Source organism: Streptopelia decaocto, assembly GCF_964273445.1.
Source record: "Streptopelia decaocto genome assembly, chromosome: 17".
In the NCBI taxonomy this organism is placed as follows: domain Eukaryota; kingdom Metazoa; phylum Chordata; class Aves; order Columbiformes; family Columbidae; genus Streptopelia; species Streptopelia decaocto.
In genome coordinates, this window is record NC_138672.1 from 7,465,734 (window position 1) to 7,486,672 (window position 20,939).

Below are 20,939 nucleotides of genomic sequence, written 5' to 3' on the forward strand. Positions count from 1 at the left end.
GAGCAGCTGTGGGGCTGCTGGGTTTTCGCTTGAACTTTATTTTATTGGGTCTTTGTGAGCAAAAGGGGTGATGGAAAACCAGAGGTCTTGTGCGGCTGTGCCCTGTGGGACTTTGTCCCCATCATGTCCGCTCCTGGGGCTCCATCTCCCCACCTGCAGGGTCTGTGGGAGGGGACCCCAACCCTCCTCACCCAAAGGAGGGACAGAAAATCTTCTTGTTCTACCAAATATTATCTAATTTTGGGCAGGCAGTGGTGCATGGGTGCTGGCAATGTTCTGACAGTGCCACGGATGGGGTTTGTCCCAGCAGGAGCAATGTTACCAGCAGCACACTCATGGGAAAACCACGGGACACCCCATGATGAGCGTTTGGTCCCCGTTTTCCTTTGGAGATGCGGCTCTGAGCGGGTTCACAGGAGCACGCAGGTCACAGGACTGCGGCACAACGTGGCTATTAAGCTTTTCTATCTTTACGAGGGAAAACCATCCCCCTAGTGAGGTTGGGAGTCACCAGCCGCCAGCTTCCCAGGCAAGGGGGGAGATGCTCGCCTTTGTAAACCCCTTAACAAGGTGCCTTTGTCTTCCCGTTTAACAAGAACCTCCCTTGCTTCTTCCTCAGGAGTTTCCCAATGCCGGATCCCTGAAAGCCAGCTTTATGCTCCGGTCGGGGATGTGCTGCCATGGGGCCGGCGGGGATCAGAGGGACACAGGGGCCCTTCTGCACGTCCCTGACAAAAGGCTGCCCCGGGGGGACAGAGCGTCAAAGCTCAGCCAGCTCTGGGGGGGAGACAAGGGACCCACAGAGGAGGCTGCGGTGGGAGCCCCACGTCCATCTGGTCACTCGATCGCGGTGGGCAGTGACCCGGTGATGCTCAGGGAGGGACAGGGGTGTCCTGTTGGTTTGTCCTCCCCAGAGAGGGAGCAGGGGGAGCAGCCAGGAGGGGACAGGTAGGTTTTGTTGGCCGCAGGTAACCAGATCCGTGGCCGTTGGTGCCTTCCTGCCCTCTACCTCTGTGAGAGATGGGAGGTGGGAGTGAGGAACTGAGGGCTGGAAACTGAGACCGCTGTTTGGAGGGGCTGCTTTGCCTCGGCTGGATGGAAATCGGTTTGGAGAAAGGCTCAAGGTGTCTCTGCCCCAGTACCCTGCAGCCCTCTCAGCCAGACCAGCGCATGTGCAGTGGCAGGATAGACCGCTCAGGAGCGATGCCCAGCTATAAGGAGCATCCCAGACATGGCAGAGGCATCCTCCATCCTTTTATCAGTGTCTGACCTGCCTTCTCCCACCTCCTCTCCCTTCCTAGGGGCTCTGCCGGTCTCCTCTCAGCTTGGGAGCTCTTGCACTTCCCTCATCCCACCACCAAGTGCCCCATCTCACCTCCCCGCTCCAGCCATCTGCCTCCAAGCCCCCCGCCCAGATTTACTGTCACGTATTAAAACCACAGCCCAGCGCCAGGGTCAGCGTGTCACGGCGGCCCCTCATTGATTTGTTTTACCTCCCCTTGGCAAAAGCACTTTGGCCCCGTCCCCCTTGGCAGTGTAAGGGACTTCCCAGGGCCTCCAGTGCTCCCCTTGCCCATCCCAGACCCCATGGGCACAGGCTGGGGAGTGGCCAGCTGTGCCGCTGATCTCCTGACCCCCCCAGGGCACATAATGTGTCTCTGGTTTATCTAGATCAATATTTCAGCAAGAGGAAGGAAAACCCCTCTGGCGGGGGGAGGATGGGGAGTCCCACTTGTTCGCACAGCCCCACGGCTGGTTTAGTGCTTGGCCAGGCTGGGTCCCTGCTGGGGATGGGAGACCCCAAACTGGGGGTGCCAGGTCATACCATGGGTGTTCAGGGTCTTGTCCTTTCAGCAAATGTTTGTGGATCTCAATCTCTGTGCAGGGTGTGATGACCAGGGTGCCTTTGGGTCCAAAACTGAGGAGATGGGGGGGTTCAGCCCTCAGTCCCCCCACCCAGCAGGCGTGGGGCTGCCCTGGGCAGAGGGTGGCAGTGGGTGGGGGTGCAGGGTGCTCCCCAGGCTCTGGATGAACGGCAGAGGAACTGAGGGATGCTGATGGCCGTGAGGGAGGTTTGCTGTGGGGTTTGCTTCTGGCTCCCCAGAGTTCAGGGCTGGGTGAGTAATTTTGGAACCATTTGATTTTGGTGCTGGGCGTGTTTTTATAGGTGTTTGGAAGTGCACGTTGGCTTAAGAAGCCCAAGCGGTGGGCAACTGGGATGGCACCTCCAGCCATTCTCTTGGGTGCTGGAGTCTTATGGCTTGGCTGAGGGAACTGAGGCAGAGAAAACAGGGATGGTGACAACTCTTGAACACCGTGCAGGCTGCAGCTGCCCCTGCTGAAGGCACCGCAACTCCAAAACCCCTCCCATTCCCCTGCATCACCCCCAGCCCCAGCATCATTCCCAGTCCCACCACCACCATGCCCACTCTGGGGACCCACGGCGGGTCCCCACGCCAGCAATCAGCACCCCAGGGCAGACGCAGGAGAGCATGGACAGCGCTAGGAGAAAGCAGGGGCTCTTGGCAACTCTGCCTTTTGCATTCAGCCTCACCCTCTTGCTATTTATCGGTGACTTTTGTCCTTGGCCAGCTTAGCGACTGAAAGGGGCTGTATTATGTCACACGTAGGCAGCTCCTGGGGGGGAGAGGGCCGTGCTTTCTGTTGGAACAAAGAGCGGGTTGGCTAATTCCCCTCTCCTCCCGCAGCACCCGGGTCCCATCTGGTTGACACAGTTTGCTCCAGTGTCTCCTGCTATTAAGCCCCCACTTGCCTGCTTGAATTGCTCATCCTCCCCCCCGCCCCTGTACCCTCAGCCCCTTTTTCTTGCTTTATTTTTCATTTTCCCCCAAAGCCAGGCAGAACTTGCTCCGTGGAGTGATGTCAGATGTGTGCAAAGCAGACCAATAAAACCTAATGCATCCCCCTCTTTGTCTGCCAGCCTCTCCAGCACCTCACATTTTCCACTCAGAAAGCCACTTAAAACACATCAGCAACAATCCCTCACAAAACAGCCACTTGTTGGCTAATTGTGCCAAGGACCTGTGCGCGCCGCATTGCGCTTTCCTGGTCTAAAGCTGCTGGGGGCCGGGGCTCCCCAGCAAGCAGAGGGTGATGGGGACCCTCAGCATCCACCAGGATCGGCCCTGGGGTCTCAGCTGCTCCCCAGGGGCTGCTGGGGCAGGGATGAGAGATGGGGATGTTTCTATTCCCCATGGTCTCAGTTAGGTCTGGATTGGCCAGAGAGGATGCTGGCAGGGCTGGGAGTGGGGCTCAGCTCAGGATGCCGCTTTATGGAGGGATGGATGAACAGACAGACCCAGCAGAACTGCCTGGAGCACTCTGTCCTGCCTGCTAATCCTGTCCCGGCAGGAGAGCAGGCGGGGACATTGCCGCTGGGATGGGAGCTCGGGAGGTGGACGAGGAGGGTGCTGACACCCCACTGGGCTGGGGACGTTTTGCTCTGGGATGATGGCTCTGGGTGCTGAAGGCTGAGAAGTCTTGGCTGCCCCGTGCTGATGGGCAAGAGCTCCCTTGCAGTTCAGAGGGATGCCGGTGGGTTTGACCAGAGGGGTTGAAGACCCAGGGACATGCTGGAGGGCAGATCAGGTCAAAACAAGAGATGCTCTATGCTGGGAAGGAGGCAGAGGGATTTGAACCTTTGCCTAACAGAGAACAATCCAAAAATCTCTCCACAAGGATCCCCTGGGCCCATCCTGGTTGTGGGATGGGGGAGAAGAGATCAGCAGGTGGTTAATCTCTGCCTTTGCATCCCAAGGACAAGAGCATCCCTCTGCCCATCCCGCTGCCACAGAGGGGCCCCCAGCATGCCCGGCTTCCCCCCCCAAGCAGAGAGATAAGCGTGTGGAGTAGCTGCATTTATTTTTCTGCAGGAAAATTCTGGCAGCTTTTCCTGCTGCCACCCCCGGCACCCCGGGAAGCAGGACTGGAGCTGCGTGTAGTCAAGGCAGCCTGGTCTTGCAGGGGGTGGAACTGTCACACCTTTTAGCTTAAAACTATCTAATCCTACCCTGGTTTGGCAAGGAGGTTCAGTGCCAGAGCTGGCAGGCAGTGGTAGCAGGAGGCTCCCGGCGGGCGCTGTTCCGGGCAGGCAGCCCAGAGCCCTCCCGATGGGCGTCGTGCCGCAGAGCACACCTGCCTGCGCTCACCTGCCTGCACTCACCTGCCTGCTTAAATGTCACATGGGCAGAGCCAGGTCCAGCTTTTCAGTCTCCCCGCAGGGAGCTGCGCTGTCACCTGCTCCGGCTCGGTTTGGTGACCGGGCTGAGCCTCCGCCGCACTGCCCTGGCCAGCAGCAGCCAACCGATGTGTCACAAGCTGCAGAAAGCTGCCTCCTCTTCCTTGCTTTGATGCCAGACATGGCGCACTGCAGCGGGGCAATGGGGGACCCCGGGGACAGGTGGGACCCCACGCCGGCCACGCACCTGGGCAGCAAACAGGTGCCGGGGGAGGAAGGGGTTAAGCTGAGCCAGTGGTGGCAGAAATCGGAGGATTACAGGTTTGTTGCCGGACTGTCCCATCTGTCACCAGCACAAAGACGAGTCCTGTCTCGGGCTGGGCTGTCAGCGAAGAGCCCACCACTACATTAGGACTCCATTAGGGGAGACTGGCGGTGGGAAATGGCAGCTGTCAGGGCACTATCATTTCTCCTATAATTCCTCCCGCTTGCTTCTCAACTGCACTTAAATAGCAGGTCTACCCACTGGGCCAATTTTGCATTTTCTTCCTCCTGCTGCTCCTCTTCTTTCTTTAAAGACGCAGATCCCTGAGCCCCTTCCTGGCAGACGGTGCCGGTGCTGCCCACGCCATCCCCTCAAGGAGAAGGGTTCGCGGGCACTGCCAGCGTCCCTACCAACAGGACAGGGATGGAGCTGTGGACGTGCCAGCCCAGTCTGCAGCAGCACCGGTGGGCTCAGTGATGGGGCTCGCTGCCCTGGGCACAGGAAGGAGGGGAGCTGGGTTTTGACTTCCAAGAACGGGTGTTCCCTGGACTATTTCCCATCTTCTGGGACTCTCTCCAAGCTGGTGAATGTGTCCTGGTCTTCACTGCCCACACCCAAAAGCTTCCCAGGCAGGGCTGGCACCGCTCTGCGAAGGGGGCCAGGGTGGGCAGGACAGCAACGGGTGAGAGGGGCTGGGAACCATGTCATTGAATAGTAGAATCATAGAATCATTTTGGTTGGAAGAGATCCACCAAATTATTGAGTCCAGCTGTTAACCTAACACTGGCACAAAACCGTGTCCCTAAGAACCTCATCTACACATCTTTTAAACACCTCCCTCTCACCATGTGAGTCTGACCTAGGGATAAAACCATGGACAACCACATTTCCTGATGGGACGGCATCATCTGGAAACTCTCAGCACCCACCGAGAGCATCCGCTCCAGGAGGAGCCTTGGAGAGACATCTCAGCATGGTGAGACCCTGCTCACCAGCCACTTGTTCGCTGTGGGGGGGTCTTCACATTCACACCTCTCCCGGGACCCCCAGGGCCACCCGTACACTGTCCTGCCCTCACCGCATCTCCTGCCGGCCCCGGCGCCGCCGCCGTGCCGGTGCTCCCCGCCGAGCCGCCGTCTGCAGCGGGGGATCAAAACAAACACTTCTGCGGGGAAGTGCATTGCAGTGGTGCTCGAAATAAATAACTAATTTCTCCCTACATGATCTCAAGGAGCAGGAGAGGCATGAATAGCAGGGCCCGGTGTCGGGCTGACTGGACTCCCCGGTGCGGTAATTCAGAGGATGACAAACATAAGCCAAAGAAAAATGTTGAAAAATGGGCACTTCCCGCAGCCCTGAGCAAAGGAGCTATTGCAGGGTTTGGAAATAACGAAGGTAAAAAGAAGGAGAGGGGGGAATTTTCTCATTGAGACCAAGTGAAGTGCCAAACAAGCTGCTATTATGGTGGCTTTGAGAGGCACAGGGAGGGGGTGATGGGGAGGAGAGCAGGGGGAAGGAGAGGAGGGAGGTGGGGGGAAGAGAGGGAGGGAGGGTGGGAGGAAGGGAGAAGGGTGGGGGACACAGGGACAAGGGGGACACAAGGAGCCAAAGGTGCGAGGTGACACGGGGGAGACGGAGAGAGGACCAAGTTGTGTGATGGTGGCAGGGCCACCACATGCCAGGGCCCTGTCCCTCACCCCGGGTCCCCTGCATCTCGCCAGCCATCCCCTGTGCTGGTCCCCAGGCACCTTCCACTCCCCGCACCCACCACCACCAAAAGGGAGAGAAAAGAGAAAAAAAAAAGAGATGGAAAGAAGGAAAACAAAATATCTACAGTTGTCGAGACAAGGGGAGAAAAATAGAGGCAAACATCCATAATTTTCTCTGTGGGGCTTTGCGGTAATTGAGCCATTTGGATAAAAATAAAGGCAGCAGGCCCTTTAGGTAAGAGGAGCTTTTGCAATCCAAGAAGCCGGAATTATGCGCCTTGTATCACTTGAAACCCCCCACCCCGTCACCCCCCTCCGCCTCCCCCACGCGACACCAAACCACTTTCCCTTTTCTTCTTCTTATCTTTTTTTTTTTTCCTCCTTTTTTAAGTACCCTGTCAAACGGCATCCGACGAGAGGAGAATTTCAGCTGTCACAACTAATTTCAGCGTGTGTGTGTGTAAAGGTGTGTGTGTCTCGGGCGGGGGAGGCGGGAGATGGAGGCGTAGAATCACTCCTTTTTTTTCTCAAAAGGAAGATTTACATCAGAAATTTGTTTCTGGGAGTGTTTAAGGCCTGTAATTTCCTTCTTTTCAATTGCCGCTTGATGTCTTCTTCTCGCCAGGCTCCCCCCAGCCATCCCTGCCTGTCCAGCAGCCTGGTCCATTGGTCCCAGTCCTGCTCAGCGCTGAGGAGGCTCCTCCATCGCTCGCTGGGGCTTCAGGCTCCCAAAATTTGGCTCTCACAGCCCTGAGCTGGGTCTGGCAGTGGAGGCTACAGCTTCTCTCTGCTGGTGCACCAGCACTGGGGGATTTAGCTTTCAGATTCGGTCACCTCTTTTTGCAGCCACTTTGGGGTTGGCTGGAGCGTCATGGGGTGAATCTTGCTCAGGGCATGGCACCCAAGAGCTATGGGGGGTTGCCAGGGGGATTCCCCCAACCTGGGAACTGCTGGTGCTGAGCCTGTTGGGTCTTCCTGATCAGGATTAGGAGGGGGGAAAAGTCCCCGAATCCAGCAAAGTGTTTGGCATGGCTGGAGAAATTCCCTCCACCGCGGTTGGAAGATGATGGGGAGGTGTGGTGATACAGGTCATCTTAAAATCCTTTCCCCGTGGGCTGTGTTTCTTTCTGCTAAAATAAATGGGCGTTTTGCGTAAGAAAATCATCACAGCTCCTGAAAGGAGGGAAGGCTGGTGATCAGCAAGCCCACTGGTGTAACGTAGGCGACCGGCAGCAGACTGCACATCCCAGTGAAGAAGCGTGTCCCCTGCTCTTGGAAAGCCACCAGGCAATTTCATCGGCCTCGGCAACTCCCGCCCACTCACGTAGGCACAGATGAGATGCGTAAAACTGGAAAGTGCGAGAACCAGCTGAGAAGGAACGCAGCACAACTTGGGGCAGAGTTTGAATTTTGAATTTAATACTTGGTGGCTTTGGGAAAGTGGGGTTGGGAGCAGGGAAACCTGGACTATTCCAGGTTCAGCATGCAAACCCAGGAGCTGGTTGTGGGTGCAATTTGGGAGATGAAGATCTCACCATTCACACAGCTGCACCTGTGGAGGGGGGTTTAGTTCAAGGCCCCCCGTGCTGCCAGGCTGGGGGTGGGGTGATCACCAGACCTGGGTTCCCACCACTGACACCCCCAGAAAGCACTGGCATCGCCAGACACCCCAGACTGCAGGGCCTGCGCAGGGCCCTGCTCAAGGGAAAAGCTTTGCATGTTCTTTGCATTAATCCCGGCCTAACTGGTCCTTGCGTCATCCCAGAGTCTCCTGCTGGTCCCCTGCGGTGGGAGGGTGGTGAGCAAGGGCTGATCAGAGCTGGGGGGTCTGGCACCTCCTGCAGCTCCAGTTCCCAGCACCCCACATCTGGGACCTTCGTGCAAAGTGTCACCAACACCGTGGCAGTGTCCAGCCATGGCCACGCGGGCCAGGGACGTGTGCATGGAGACGGGCAGGAAAGGGGCACTGCGGGATGATGGGTTTCCACTGGGGGTGTTAAATGGTGGGGACCAGTGATAGGACTAGGGGTAATGGGTACAAACTGGAACACAGGAGGTTCCACTTAAGTTTGAGAAGAAACTTCTTCCCGGTGAGGGTGCCAGAGCCTGGCCCAGGCTGACCAGGGGGGTTGTGGAGTCTCCTTCTGTGCAGACATTGCAACCCGCCTGGACACCTTCCTGTGTAACCTCATCTGGGTGTTCCTGCTCCATGGGGGGATTGCACTGGATGAGCTTTCCAGGGCCCTTCCAACCCCTCACATTCTGGGATTCTGTGGCCACCACCATGGCAGGGACAGGGGGACGGCCTGGGCTGGCAGGGATGGGACAAATAGGGATGAGACAGAGACGGGACAGACAGGATGGCACGGGCTGGGATGGGACAGACGAATGGGACAGACGGATGGGACAGACGGATGGGACAGGCAGGGATGGGACAGGCAGGGATGGGACAGGCAGGGACGGGACAGGCAGGGTGGCACAGGCAGGGACAGCCTCTCGGGTGGCACACACAGGACCCGCTGTCAGCGCCGCGCGCCCGTCCCCCCTCACCCCGCGGTTCCCGGTCGCTCCCGCCCCCGCGGTTCCGGCGGCGCGCGGGGGGTCCCGCGGGGGCGGGGCCGGCGCTCGTGACGTGCGGCGCGAGCCCCCCCCGCGGTCTCCGCCCCGCCGCGTCTCCCCCGCCCCCCCCCCGCTCCACTTCCGGCGGAAGCGGGGGGCTCTTTCCCTTTCCGGGTGCGGGTCCCCGGGCGGAGCGGCGGGACGGCGGGCGCGGGCCATGGCGGAGCTGGCGCAGGGGCAGAGCGCAGCGCCCGTGGGGATCAAGGCCGAGGGCTTCGTCGACGCTCTGCACCGGGTCCGGCAGGTAGGCACCGGCCGGCGGGGCCGGGGGCGGGAGGAGGCCGCGGGGCGCCGCTAGGCCGCGGGGCTGAGGCGGGGCAAGGCCGCGGCCCCGCTGCCCCCTTCTCCCGAGAGGACGGAGCCGGCGGCCCCTCTCGGGAGCCCCGGGGCTGTGTCCTGCGGGGTCGGCGGCTCCGGGGCTCGGGGCAGGCCCGGGAGGGGCGGGGGCGGCGGGGTCGGTGACAGTCCCGTCCAGCGCGGGTCGCGGCTGGTGACACGGCAGCAAAGCTGCTCTGTGGGGCAGGGGCCGGGCTGCAGCCGGCGGGAGCTCTTGTCTGCCAGGCTGTCGTCCTGCACTTTGCAACGAGGGGGTGTGAGCTTCGTATTAATTCGTTTTTTAAACGCGGCTTTAAATGTGCGTTAGGCCGATCAACTTAAACCCTGGCAGAGGGGCAGCTCTGTATCCTCTCCTGGGAGGGAGAGAGAAAGTGGGGAGCAAAGTGGTCCCCAAAGGAATTTCTGAGCTTGCACAGTGCTAAAATGGAAACTTTTAGTGAAAGTGCCCAGACCCACAGAAATCAACACTCTTGTCTCCAGTAGAAGATATTCCAAGCGTTTGTGTGCTCATCAGACTGTGGAAAATGGCTGCAGATGCAAGAAGCTGCTGCTTACAGAGCAGATTCTGTGACTGTTTGTCGCACCTCTTGTTCCATGGCTGTCACAGGTTGTTTATTCCATTTCTGAACAGGTTGCACTTGTGCTTAGTAACTGCTCCTCAGCAAGGTGTGATCCAGCTGAATACCAGGCCCACAGCCCAGCTGGTGCTTAGAGACCCTGACTTTATTCTTTCCACTGTTACAGACCAGGTGGGAGAAATCTCATGTTGCCCAGGCTCACTTTTCTCATTTCACTGAGAAGCCCCTGAAGAAACTAAGCTGGACCCTGCGACCTTTCAGGCGATAGCTCTAATGGAACTTAAGTGGCTTAGCATCGCTCACAGCTCACTCATGAATCAGTATGGCAGCAAGTCCGCGTTCTGCGCGGTCCTCAGTGACCGGTGCAGAGGTGCCTGATGCTCTAGATGAACACCCTGCCCCTTCCCGGGGGAGACCACAAGCTGGGCTGCTCTTCAGTCATTCATTTATTTCTCAGCACAAGTACTGCAGTAGGCGAGTTGCATGGTAGCTGCCTCCCACGTGAGGCCACGCGTACCTTTTTTTCAGTGGCTGACAAAGCGCTGTGGCCTTGATGGTTCATGATTTCTGAAAGCTTTGCTGTTAGCCCTGGGGTTATCTACGTGATGCAGCTAAATTGAGCAGTGTTGCAGCTGTGTTGGTCTTGATCTGGTCGGCTGTTACTGAAGGCCTCTCATTGCAAAAACACCTCATTGAATATCTGATAATATTATCGCCCACTAGCAGCTGAATAATCTTTGAATAACCTGTTTATATAGAAGCAAACAATTATTTGCTGGTCAGTTGCATCTTGTTGAAACTATTTTGTGAGTATGCTGAAAGCGCTGCAGTATGTTCCACTCATTTGATGAGTAACAGGTGAAATGTGACAGTGGGATGCCTCAGATGGTACTGGACTAAAACACAGTACTAACTGGAAAATTATTTGAATCAGTGTTACGTTGGTGCTGTCATCATGTTTGTACGGTGGATCTGTGAGGCCCCCTAACCCACACGTGAAGGAGATGGAATATTAAATAATTCTCAATTACTCAGATTTTGCTGTTCATTACACTTGAAAGAATAATATGTCGGGTTTCCATGAGCCTACAATTTGAGTTAACCTGAATGAGAAGGTTTCAAAATCTTGCAAGCTGCCAACTTCAGGTCAGGCACTGCAGCGTAACAACCTTCCTGCTATCTCCTCCCGCTGGAAACAAGCATGTTGAGAAATGTGCGCTCTGCACGTGGTCACGCGAGCGCACTGGCCTGCATTTTTGTGCAGTGACTTGTATGCTGCCTGTTGAATGTGATTTTTTTTTTTCTTTTAGTATTTGTGGGATAAAAAGAATTGTTGGCAAGTGCTAAAATATCTCCCCCCCCCTTAAAAATAATTGATATAATGTAGTGCTGGAGGGGCTTTGTAAGGGAGTAGCCATTCTCTCCTGTGCAGAGTGGGAGGACTGAGTTGTCACTGGAGACTTGTTCACTTGAATGAACATGGCTTTCATTGCTCAGGGGACATATATTTACCTCACCATCCAAATAATCTGTGATGGAACGTCCTGGCTGAGAGTCAGGTGGGATGTAAAGACACTTGAACAGCTAATGCTTCTCTGGAGGTGATGGCAGCACTTTCACTGACTGTGTTTAATACTGTATTTGCCTGAACTATACTGATCCAGCATATAGATATCAGCTTTTGTACAGCCTCTGGCCAATCCATAGCCTTTTCTGAATATTAGTTTTGCTTTAAGGCAGGGAGGGAGCAGAGGAAAAAAAAAAAAGGCAGTTGTAGTTCTTTCATTGTGGGTTGGGATGGCATCCCTGGCTTGCCATTTGAACTCTCCCAAAGTTTAATCTTACACTTAAGACTAGTAATCAAATTTACTAAGTTCAGTTCTCATGAGAGCCATAACACTAAAATTGGGCTGTGGAATACAGTGCTTAGTTATTAATAACTAAATCATTCAGGAGAAGGAAGACTTTCCTGATCAATCATGGTAACTGCATTCCTCAAGGTCACTGGGATGTGAGGTGACGTAAGAGTAAGAAATCTGGAATACCTCTGAAAGAAATGACTTGTACGTTGCTTTCAGTGTTTGCGCTGGACTTGCTCAGGTTTTTTGTGGACTCTTAAGTATTTGAAGTGTATCAAAAATTACTTTTTCAAGTGAATGCTGAGGCTTTGAGATGGTTTGTCATGCGTCTTCTGCACCACACCTTCAGTCAGTGGATCATAAGTGGTGATTCTGCGGGAATGGAGGGGTCTTAAGACTTGCATTTCTTTATCTCTTTGCAGAGCACTTTTCCAGATCATCCTCAAGTAGATTCAGGGCTTTGCAATTACTCCAGTATTTAGGAAAACCACCTGTGACATGAAATGGTTGTGGATAGTTTTGCTGCATCCTGCAGAGTCCTGCAGAAATGACCGTCACGCAAATTCGAATATTCTGCTTGGCGACTGGGAAGAGTAGCAGAAGCACTGGAATTGTCTGAAGGGTCAGATGGCAGCGCTTTGTTGTTTTATATCCTGCTAATACCTAGAATTGGTGATTTTGTCGGTTGCTGTTCTTTTGCAGGACAGCAGGGAGAGGTTCTTCCCAAAAGCTGAATTCTGCAGATATTGGTGTTTAAGTCCTGCTGTGCCTAGAAAAGGAGCTTCATAGTTAAAAGTGTTTTGGTATTACACCATATTTAAAGGATGGTAGAGGTATAGGAGGATAGAAGTGCAACGTGTAGGAAAACATGGATGTTTGTGGGTTATTTTTTTTTGTCTTTCCTGGCTTTACAATGGCAATTTATAGCCCAGGTGTGTGCTGTGTCCTTTAAAGTGTTTGTTGGAGAGCTTTATTTTGGGGAAATTAGGTACAGAAAGAGTTCTGTGGTAGTGATGCCTTTTTTCCAGTGTATTTCAGAGCTTAGTAAAATTAGTGTGTTTGGTTTAGGGGAAAAAAAATAAATTAAAAAGGGGGAAAAAAATAGAGCGGGACAAAAGCACTGGCTGGCAGTACATTACTCAAGGTCATTTAGTTAGATAAGGGCTAGGTCTGCTTACTTTTGCTATATTCTGACTTTAGTGCTTATCTTCTTACTGAACCTATAGTAAAAACCAATGTTCCCATTTAAAGTTGAACATAAAATGTCAAAATGTATTTTAACTGCTGCATCTGCTTAAAAACCTCAACTCTTAATTTTGCAGGGTATTTCTCTTCTTGCAGTTGTGAGGTGGCGTGTTGTCTGTGTGTAATCCGGTGGCAGCTGGGAGGCTTTAGAGATAAGGGTGCAAGTTTAAATAAAAGCGGGGGGGGTGGGCGGGAAGGAGGAAAATATCCCAAAATCTGATAACGTAAAAATTACTCCGACTCTTATTTTGCCCTTTATTTGGAGGGTTCTGTGCCAGGGTGATCACTGTGCACTGAGCACGGGTTTGCAAAGCTCTCACCTTAGTGCTGGTGATCTGCTCACGCACACCTTTGCACTTCACACCAGATTCATTTTGTGGGCCAGTTTCTGCTCTCCACACACTGATTTTTTCTTTCCTTTGGGTGTGTGGTATGTGATTTCAGCTCCAAACTATCAGCTGGCACTTTCCACAACTTACGTATTTTTTTTCGAGTAAATAACTGTTAACGGAGTTCATAAAGAGCATGTTAAAATCAAATTCCAAAACATGCCAGGGTGTGTTTATCTGACACTGTTCCCTTTGGCGTATGTTTTGAAGTTATTATGTGAAAGCTGTTAATAGATTGTTATCAAATATATTTTTAAATTTATTTTTCAGCATTGAAGTAGTCAGGAAACATCTCTGCTCTTTGTACCCTCATTAAAATCCTCTGCATCCCAAACATAAGGGGAAAGCGTGTGTGCAAAGGGCTGGAACCATGGAGGCAGAACAGTTTTCAGCAAAAAATCCCAAGGCATTGCCTGGCACTCCCTAGTATGGAGTGGACAAGGTGTAGTGTCTGTTAATGTCTTCAGAATCAAATTTCCATGGGTTTATTAGTTTTTGGAGATGCTGATATACAAGGTGCTTGTCATCAAAGCTTCTCTACGTGGTCACTGTGCTGGTCCTGCAGGAAGATTTTATTCTCTAGCTCCTGGCATTTCTGACACAGTGAAGTTGTTGCCTTTCTGAAAGAGGACAGGAGGGAATGGACTATGAGAAGAAAATGGTCAAAACTTGAAGCATTTTTCATGCAAGGCATCGAAGAGAATGTTTCCTGTTCCTTTCTAAAAGTAGTGCCCTCAGTCTTTCAAGATTATTTCAAATAGCTCTCTTTCTGAACCCTGTGGTTCTGAACCTTGGGCAGCTGTTTATTCCACTGCAGCAGCTGATAGTGTCAACAACCAGAGTTGCTGTAGATGTTTTCCTGTTGCAGTAAAACTCAAATTTTAGAAACATCTTTAGCTGTATTTGTCATTTACCCTTGTCTTAATTTAAAACATATCTGTGTAAAATGCTCTTTCATCTGTTCCTGTTGCTTATTCTCTGGTGAAGTTCCAGTTATAATAGATGGCAATCAGGCTTCTGTTAGATGTCTCCAGATGTCATTAGAGACAAGCTTAGCTTTTCACTTTTATTAAGCGTTGTTTAGGTTTCTTTCTTGCCTTGTTTATTTGCTTACCTTGCTCACCTTCCTGACTGTCTCCTGTTTTCTGTAAATATCTCCCTTGCATCCTGGTTTGGTGGGAATGGCTGTTCCCCATCTGTAAGGGATGGAGGCAGAGGCACAGGCACCCTTAGTCACGTTCGTGCTGTATGGACCACTGCAGGAAATTTAATCTAATTCTGGGCTTATCGTTTGCCCACTGGCTTATTCTTTGTCCTGTAAACACAAGGTGGTCCAGTCTCTTTGACAAGGAGTCCCCAAACCTGTCCTTGTGCTGTGTATTTTCTCGTTATTCTCCCTCCGCTGATGTGTGAATTTGCATTTCTGGATATGCACAGATGCAGAAAGAAGCGTGTGTCCTCCTACACAGCTGCGGTGGTGGCAACTTGTTCAGGATGAAGTTGGTGAGCTAGTTTGAACACTCCCCTTTGCAAGATTTGGCTTGTCAGCTGTCCATTGAGTGAACAAACCCGAGTATAATGTTCCAGGGAGTAAAGAGCTACTCATGATCAGGAAGAGGGACTGGCTGAATGCAATCTTAATCAAACAACTAGTAAAAGCAAGCAGAAAAATGTTTGCTTTACAAATGAAGCACTGCTGTCTTGGAACTGTTATAAAGCCACCTGTATAGTAAATAGCTGACAGAAGCTTGGACTGGGGTAAACACCTTACTGCAAGAGAGAGTGTTTAGCTGTGGTGGCTGAAACTTCAGGTATGCTAATCATGCTTTTATCCCCTGTTTTTATAGATTGCTGCTAAAATTGGAGATATTCCTCACTTGAATAATTCTACAACACTTGTGGACCCGTCAGTCTACGGTTATGGAGTGCAGAAACGGCCCCTGGATGATGGAGGTAAGCTGGCTGTGATTAGTCAGCCTTGTGGATTCAGCTCCTGAAATTCACCTATGGAGGCAGTTGTCTGCTTTAAGGACAGAAATCAATCCATCTTTCTGTGTATAGAAATTTTATACAAGATTCTCTGTGCTGTTTAGTCTTATCTAGATAACACAGGGCTCCTAGGTGTTAGTGGTATAAATGTGAAGCACTTCTTTCTTAGTTCGTGAACTTTGGGAATTAGCAAACAAAACCTGTCAAGCTCTGATTGCTCTGTATGTGAATTTTAAGGAGAAGGGTCATTGCTGTAAGTTGATGCAAGTTGGAAGTAAACTTCCCATATTAGGCTTAGCTTTTACGATAATTTGAAGCTCTGAAGCTTTTAACATTGGCCAAAGCCAAAGAATAATTTACTGAGTGGACCATATCTGGTAACTGTAGTGAGTTAATATTGTACAAAGTGTTACAATTTTAAAATGAGTTACTAGTTTTTTATGGGAACAACAAAATCTAATGGTGTGCACCATTACAAGAACTGTTTAAACTGTATTATCTGCTGCTGACTAGATGCAAAGAGCTCACTTTTTCCTGTGGTTGGCTGTAAAAAGAAAATGTGGCTATGTCTTCCTCTTCTTATTTCATCTAGTATTTTTTTTCTGACACAGGTAGCGCTGCAGGGTTATTCTCTCCCCCACAGATATGTTTAAGAGCACTGAAGTGATAAGAAAGCTGCTGCCTTGCACTTCAGTCTGAAAATAATTTCTTCTGTGTGATACAAAGGCTGAAAATACCACAGGCGTGCTTCTCCTTCTGAAAAAAACGTGCTGGAGCACTGGGAGAAGGTTCTTTCATGTGGAGCCTCTGGCTTGTTAACATTACTGTTTCTGAACAGATGCCACAACCCACTTTGTTCTCTGGTGTTGGCTCTATTTGAGCAAGAGGTTGCTGCTCCTTTGGTTCGGTGTTTTAGTAAAGAAGGGGTTTATGTGGGTGAGCCACTGCGCCTTGTATGTGGGGCTGGAGCATCGCTGTGTCTGTGAGAAGCTGTAGCTCTGGTATTACTGGTATGTGACGGTTTCTGTATGGGAAGGCGCTGGGCTGTCAAGCTGGCTGCTCAGCACTGAGGAGCGCTGAACTGCTTTGAGCTGTTGGCTGAATGGCTGAGATAAGTGGCTGTATGTGAGAAAGAATAAAAGTGGAACCTTCTAGGAACTAGTCATTCGTAACCTACTTCTTCCATTGATGCATCAGACTGAACCGAGAAATCTGACCTCTTGGCAAAATGTTCTTTTATCAGCTTTTAACATGTGAAATGGTTGTAGCGCTTAATGGCAGCCCAAGTTAGACTTTGTACTTAAACTTTTACTGATGAGCCCTATGACTCGCTGGGCCTTGTTTGTGTTGACGCAAACCGTGTCAGTACAGTTGCAGTCTGGACTATAAATGTGTGTTACTGCTGGTTTCTTGTGTTGTGTTGGGTAACTCCGTGGAGCAGATACGGTTCTGGGAGAGCCTTCCAGGGCGGTTGTACTCCCAGTCCTTCCGTTTGCCGTTGTTCCACTGATGGAAAGACCTACGAGTGTTCTCTCACCCTGGATCCTTGTTCAGTGCTGAGCCTTGTTTGTAACTGTTTTCAAAGTAGCTCCAAGAGCTGTATTGTCCCTTGTCTACATATCTAGATAATATAACTTTGTTCAGCTCCCTTCCCCAAAATCTGATCTGTTGAGATCTTAGAGCAGAAATGATGGAAGTAACATTTTGAAGGGCTGGAATTTCACAAAGAAACTGGAATTGTCAGGGTGGCAGCAAGGGTTGTATTACATCTTTCAGCTTTGGTCATCTTGGGGTTTATTTCTAATAACATTAGTAAGCCCCATACTGAAATACAATTGTGTGAATGAGTTCCTCACCCAACAGCGCGATCCTGCGTACTCAGAACTGCAGCCTGGCCAAGGAACTTCTGAATCAGCAGCTACTTCTTGCTCTATATTTCTTTGCTATGATCCATACCTTAGCGAGTCTTAGGCTACCTGCTCTTGCTGCCTTGGCATTTAAAGTCTATAGGCAGCTTTAGCCACCTGGAAGACAGCAGTTGCTTTTAATAGGATGCTTAAATTAGGAAAGTGCTTCCCATTTGGATAATCATTTAGTCCTCTGTTAGCTGTGAACAAAGGGTGCTGGGATTGCGTGCCCACACTTTTCTCCATTTTCTGCTGGTCTGTGAACCACAGTTTGGGGACATTGTTGTTCAGAGGCGATTATTTATATTGTTAGGCATGCTCTAGATATTTTATAGCGCGGGGGTTTGGATACATTCTGCTGCTCTGGATAGCTTGGAAACAAATCTGGTGCTAAAGATTTGGATTGTTAACCTTTGTATACTGTGTGTTCACGGCTGGGTGCAGGTCTCACTGCTTCCATATGCCCACAGAGCTGTTAGAAAATTACTTCTGTTCCTAATACTCCTGAAAAAATTGGGTCCAGAGGAAGTATTTAAGGTGACAGGAGAACTGTCTGTCTCTCAGGAAAATCTAATTGTGCCTGTCCATTTTTGTAAACAGCTGCTGGCATGGCTGATTGATGTCAGCTTAGGAAGTGGTCTTAAGACAGGGTGACAATGCGCTGGTCAAAACAAATTTAGCTGCTTTTAGAGCGTTTCCAGGAAAAATAGATTTGTCATTGTATTGGAAAGCAGAATGTGTGAGTGTCTTTTGCGCTTCCTTAACATAACCTTCATCTAAAACCAAGAGCTGCTAGGAGCAGCCCTGGTGACCTGGTGTATTGGTATTAGATGGAGCTTGAGACGGATTATTTCTCTTTTTCCCTGTTTTTATTTCCCCTTTCTGGAAACAACTGTAAAGTAATCCTGCCAATAGCTATAATGCAGGGAAGAGATCAGGTTCATTTGTACTGCTCACGGTAAGTCGTAGTTGACGTTTATGTGGCCACTCACAGCAGTTGATGTTTCTTATGAAGATGAGTGCTAGAGATGAGCTGAGTCTGAGCTGCAGGGAGACCTGGCGGTATCTTGCTGAGAGATCCCAGCCCTCCTGTTAATGGCCGATGGCTGCTGCTGGCCTCCATTCTAATTAATGGCTCTCTCTAATTACCAGCACAATTTAATAAGTTTATTTAATGTTAAATAATCCTTAAAGAAACAGCCTCATTTTGCTCAAAGGAATCTAGTGTGCTGGAAGGAGACTGATTGCTGGAACGTTAACCTTTGTTTGCTCTGGTTTGGACCCCTTTGAAGAAGTTTCCAGTGATATACGCAAGGTTAAGCAGCAGTGTTGCACCTGAGGGCTGGGGCATCCTTTGAGTCTGGGGAAACAAAGATGAGGGACCTTGGAGAACTGCACAGCCCCTCTTCACCCCTGCCTTCCCCAGGCTTCTGGAGTGCATCCAGATAGGAAGGTGGCCTGCTTTGGTGTAATAAAACTTGGTTGTATTATAGTAGAGCCGGGGGCTCAAACACAACATGAACCTGCTGTACAGAATACTTTATGCTTTTCCTCCAATGTATTTTCAGTGAAAATAGCGATGGGCAGAAAGAAATGCTGATGGAAGTTAGTAGTGATGCTCCTTGACACATCTCTAGCAGCATTAGGACCAGAGCAAAAATCCAGATCTCAGCAGAAGGTTTAGTGTAATAAGCAAAATCCCAATGTTCTTCAATTCTCAACTTTAGAGATCACCATTTTTTAAATAAGGCATTTAAGGAAGGGGGGGGAAGCCCATAAAGATTTACAGTGAAGGCACACATGAAAATTATTTTTAACCATTTAATCAAAGTAAAACCTAGCAACATTTAATGATGAAAAATTAGGGTAACTAGTGACTCCTTGCAGCTTTCTACAATTTATCATGATCCCATTTTAGTTCAAAAGTATGAAACACAACCCTGTTCCACTGCTCTGCAGGAGATGCGTCACTCTGATTTTATTCTAGCCATGAAGATATTTTTGATGAGATTGTATATTCCCATCATGCACATTAATTTAGTGGGAGGCACTGCACTGTTTTATGGGGTGGAAAAAATATCCACATTTGTTTTGAGTGTCTGTTAGGTAGAATTCAGTTAAGGTGAAGCATGAAGCGGAGTGAAGAGTTATCAACCAGCAGGTGCCATTAATAGGAAATTGTGCTGATTTTATTCAGTTTTTTTTCTTATTTGCAGTAAAATGACTGCAGTTACAGTTAAATTGTACTCAATATATGTAAAAGGGGGAAACATGTATGTGGTTTGTCAGAGTTCAGCCCCTTTTATGGTGTGAAGAGGGAGATGGAACAGAAATCGGTTTTCAGTGAGCACCGTCCACCCCAGCCCTGCCGCTCTGCTGCTCCCCGTGTTTCAGAGCAAAATGGGCCTGTTGGGGAGGGAATGGACCTTTAGGTTGTTTGAACCCAGAGCCACGTCATTTCTTTTTTCTTTTCTTTTTCTTTTATTCCCCCAAAACAGATAGAAATCATAACTGACTTGAAGTAAATCCCTTCCAGTTCTCTCCATCTGCCTTCTATCTCAGCTCTTGGGGAGGTTATCTATGAAATGTTGCCAGAATAATCGCACACCTAAGTTACTGTTGGTTAATTTTTTTAGCTAATTGGTACTATAAATAAATACACAGTAAGGCTGATATCTGCCCGGGGTGGTGAATGGTTTACTATGTATAGCACTTGGAATGGGTTGGAGCCATTGTTATGTATATCTAAAGCACTATTTCCCTGACTGATTTAACTGGTGCTGGTACAGTTTTCCCCTAAGAAGTTGTCTTTTTCAAGTGTAGGATTGTGTTACAAAATGACGGTTCTTCTGTTCCTTGTGTGAACTTCGGGAGTTGATTATAGGATGTGTATCTATCTCGTAATTTGTGGGCAGCAGCCGAACAGACTGCAAAGAGCCATTCTAGTGAATTGAAATGTGAAGTGGATATTTAAATAGAGCCTTGTAGCATTAAGACCAATCTTTCTGGCATCTTGGGGTAATGAGTGGCCTGGTCCATGGCAAGGGCAATCCCGAACTACTGCAATAGTCACTAGACCTGTTGCATATAGCAAAAATATTTGGAGCACAGTTTGGGGCAAGAAGGTGAGATTCTGAATTTGCTCAGCAGTAGTAGCTTATCAGCTAGAGCAAATATTCCCCATTACATCACCTGCCTTTTTTGACTGCAGTATTGATAGTTATCAAATTAGAGCTTTTCATATTTGGGGTGAGAATATGCAAAGACAAATCTAACAGAGTCAATAACACAGCAGTTGTCTTACCACTGAGCTGGGGAGAGTAATAAAATACATATGCTGTCAATATTTTGGTCCTGAACTATTATGAAGGTATTGACATGCAGCAGAAATACAGTATTGACTCTCTTTGTATGTTTTATTTGAGTAAAGTGTTTGGCCACAAACTTTACGCATTTTTCTGCCAGATTTAGAGAGCGTGGGATGCATCCGCTCTCTAACCCTGCCAGCCGATTGCCAATTTATTTCAGGTCAAAGAATGTGCAGGTTGCTGCAAGGTAGTTTGAAACAGCATCTGTATTATCACAGCTCACATGTTGGCTGGTGTCATTTGTTTCGCTGCTCGTGCCCTCCAGGCGTGCAATATAATCTTTCAACTGGTTGTTAGGACCAAATGGTCTGGTTTTTAGCTGGTTTGCTGCAGGCAAAGTCCAGTAGGAAGCCCAGCAGGGCATGTGTTCCCACTTTGCATGAGTTGGTCTAATGATATTTTCCCCATTAATATGTGGAAGAAAGATCTAATCTGTTGGGGTAATGGGGGTGGGGGGGGAGAAAATCTGTTTGCGGG

At 50.0% G+C, this 20,939-nt stretch overlaps 1 protein-coding gene across 4 annotated transcripts in view; it reads left to right on the forward strand.

Moving 5' to 3' along the window:
• Positions 1 to 8,890: 8,890 nt before the first annotated feature.
• Positions 8,891 to 20,939, forward strand: part of FUBP3 (far upstream element binding protein 3) — a 37,819-nt gene continuing 25,770 nt past the window's right edge. For all 4 annotated transcript variants that reach the window (XM_082067537.1, XM_082067540.1, XM_082067538.1 and 1 more), the window contains exons 1-2: positions 8,891 to 9,035; positions 15,046 to 15,151. In XM_082067537.1, the coding sequence (XP_081923663.1) occupies positions 8,949 to 9,035; positions 15,046 to 15,151 (193 nt within the window). In that variant the 5' untranslated portion in view covers positions 8,891 to 8,948. The remainder of the gene's footprint in view (positions 9,036 to 15,045; positions 15,152 to 20,939) is intronic.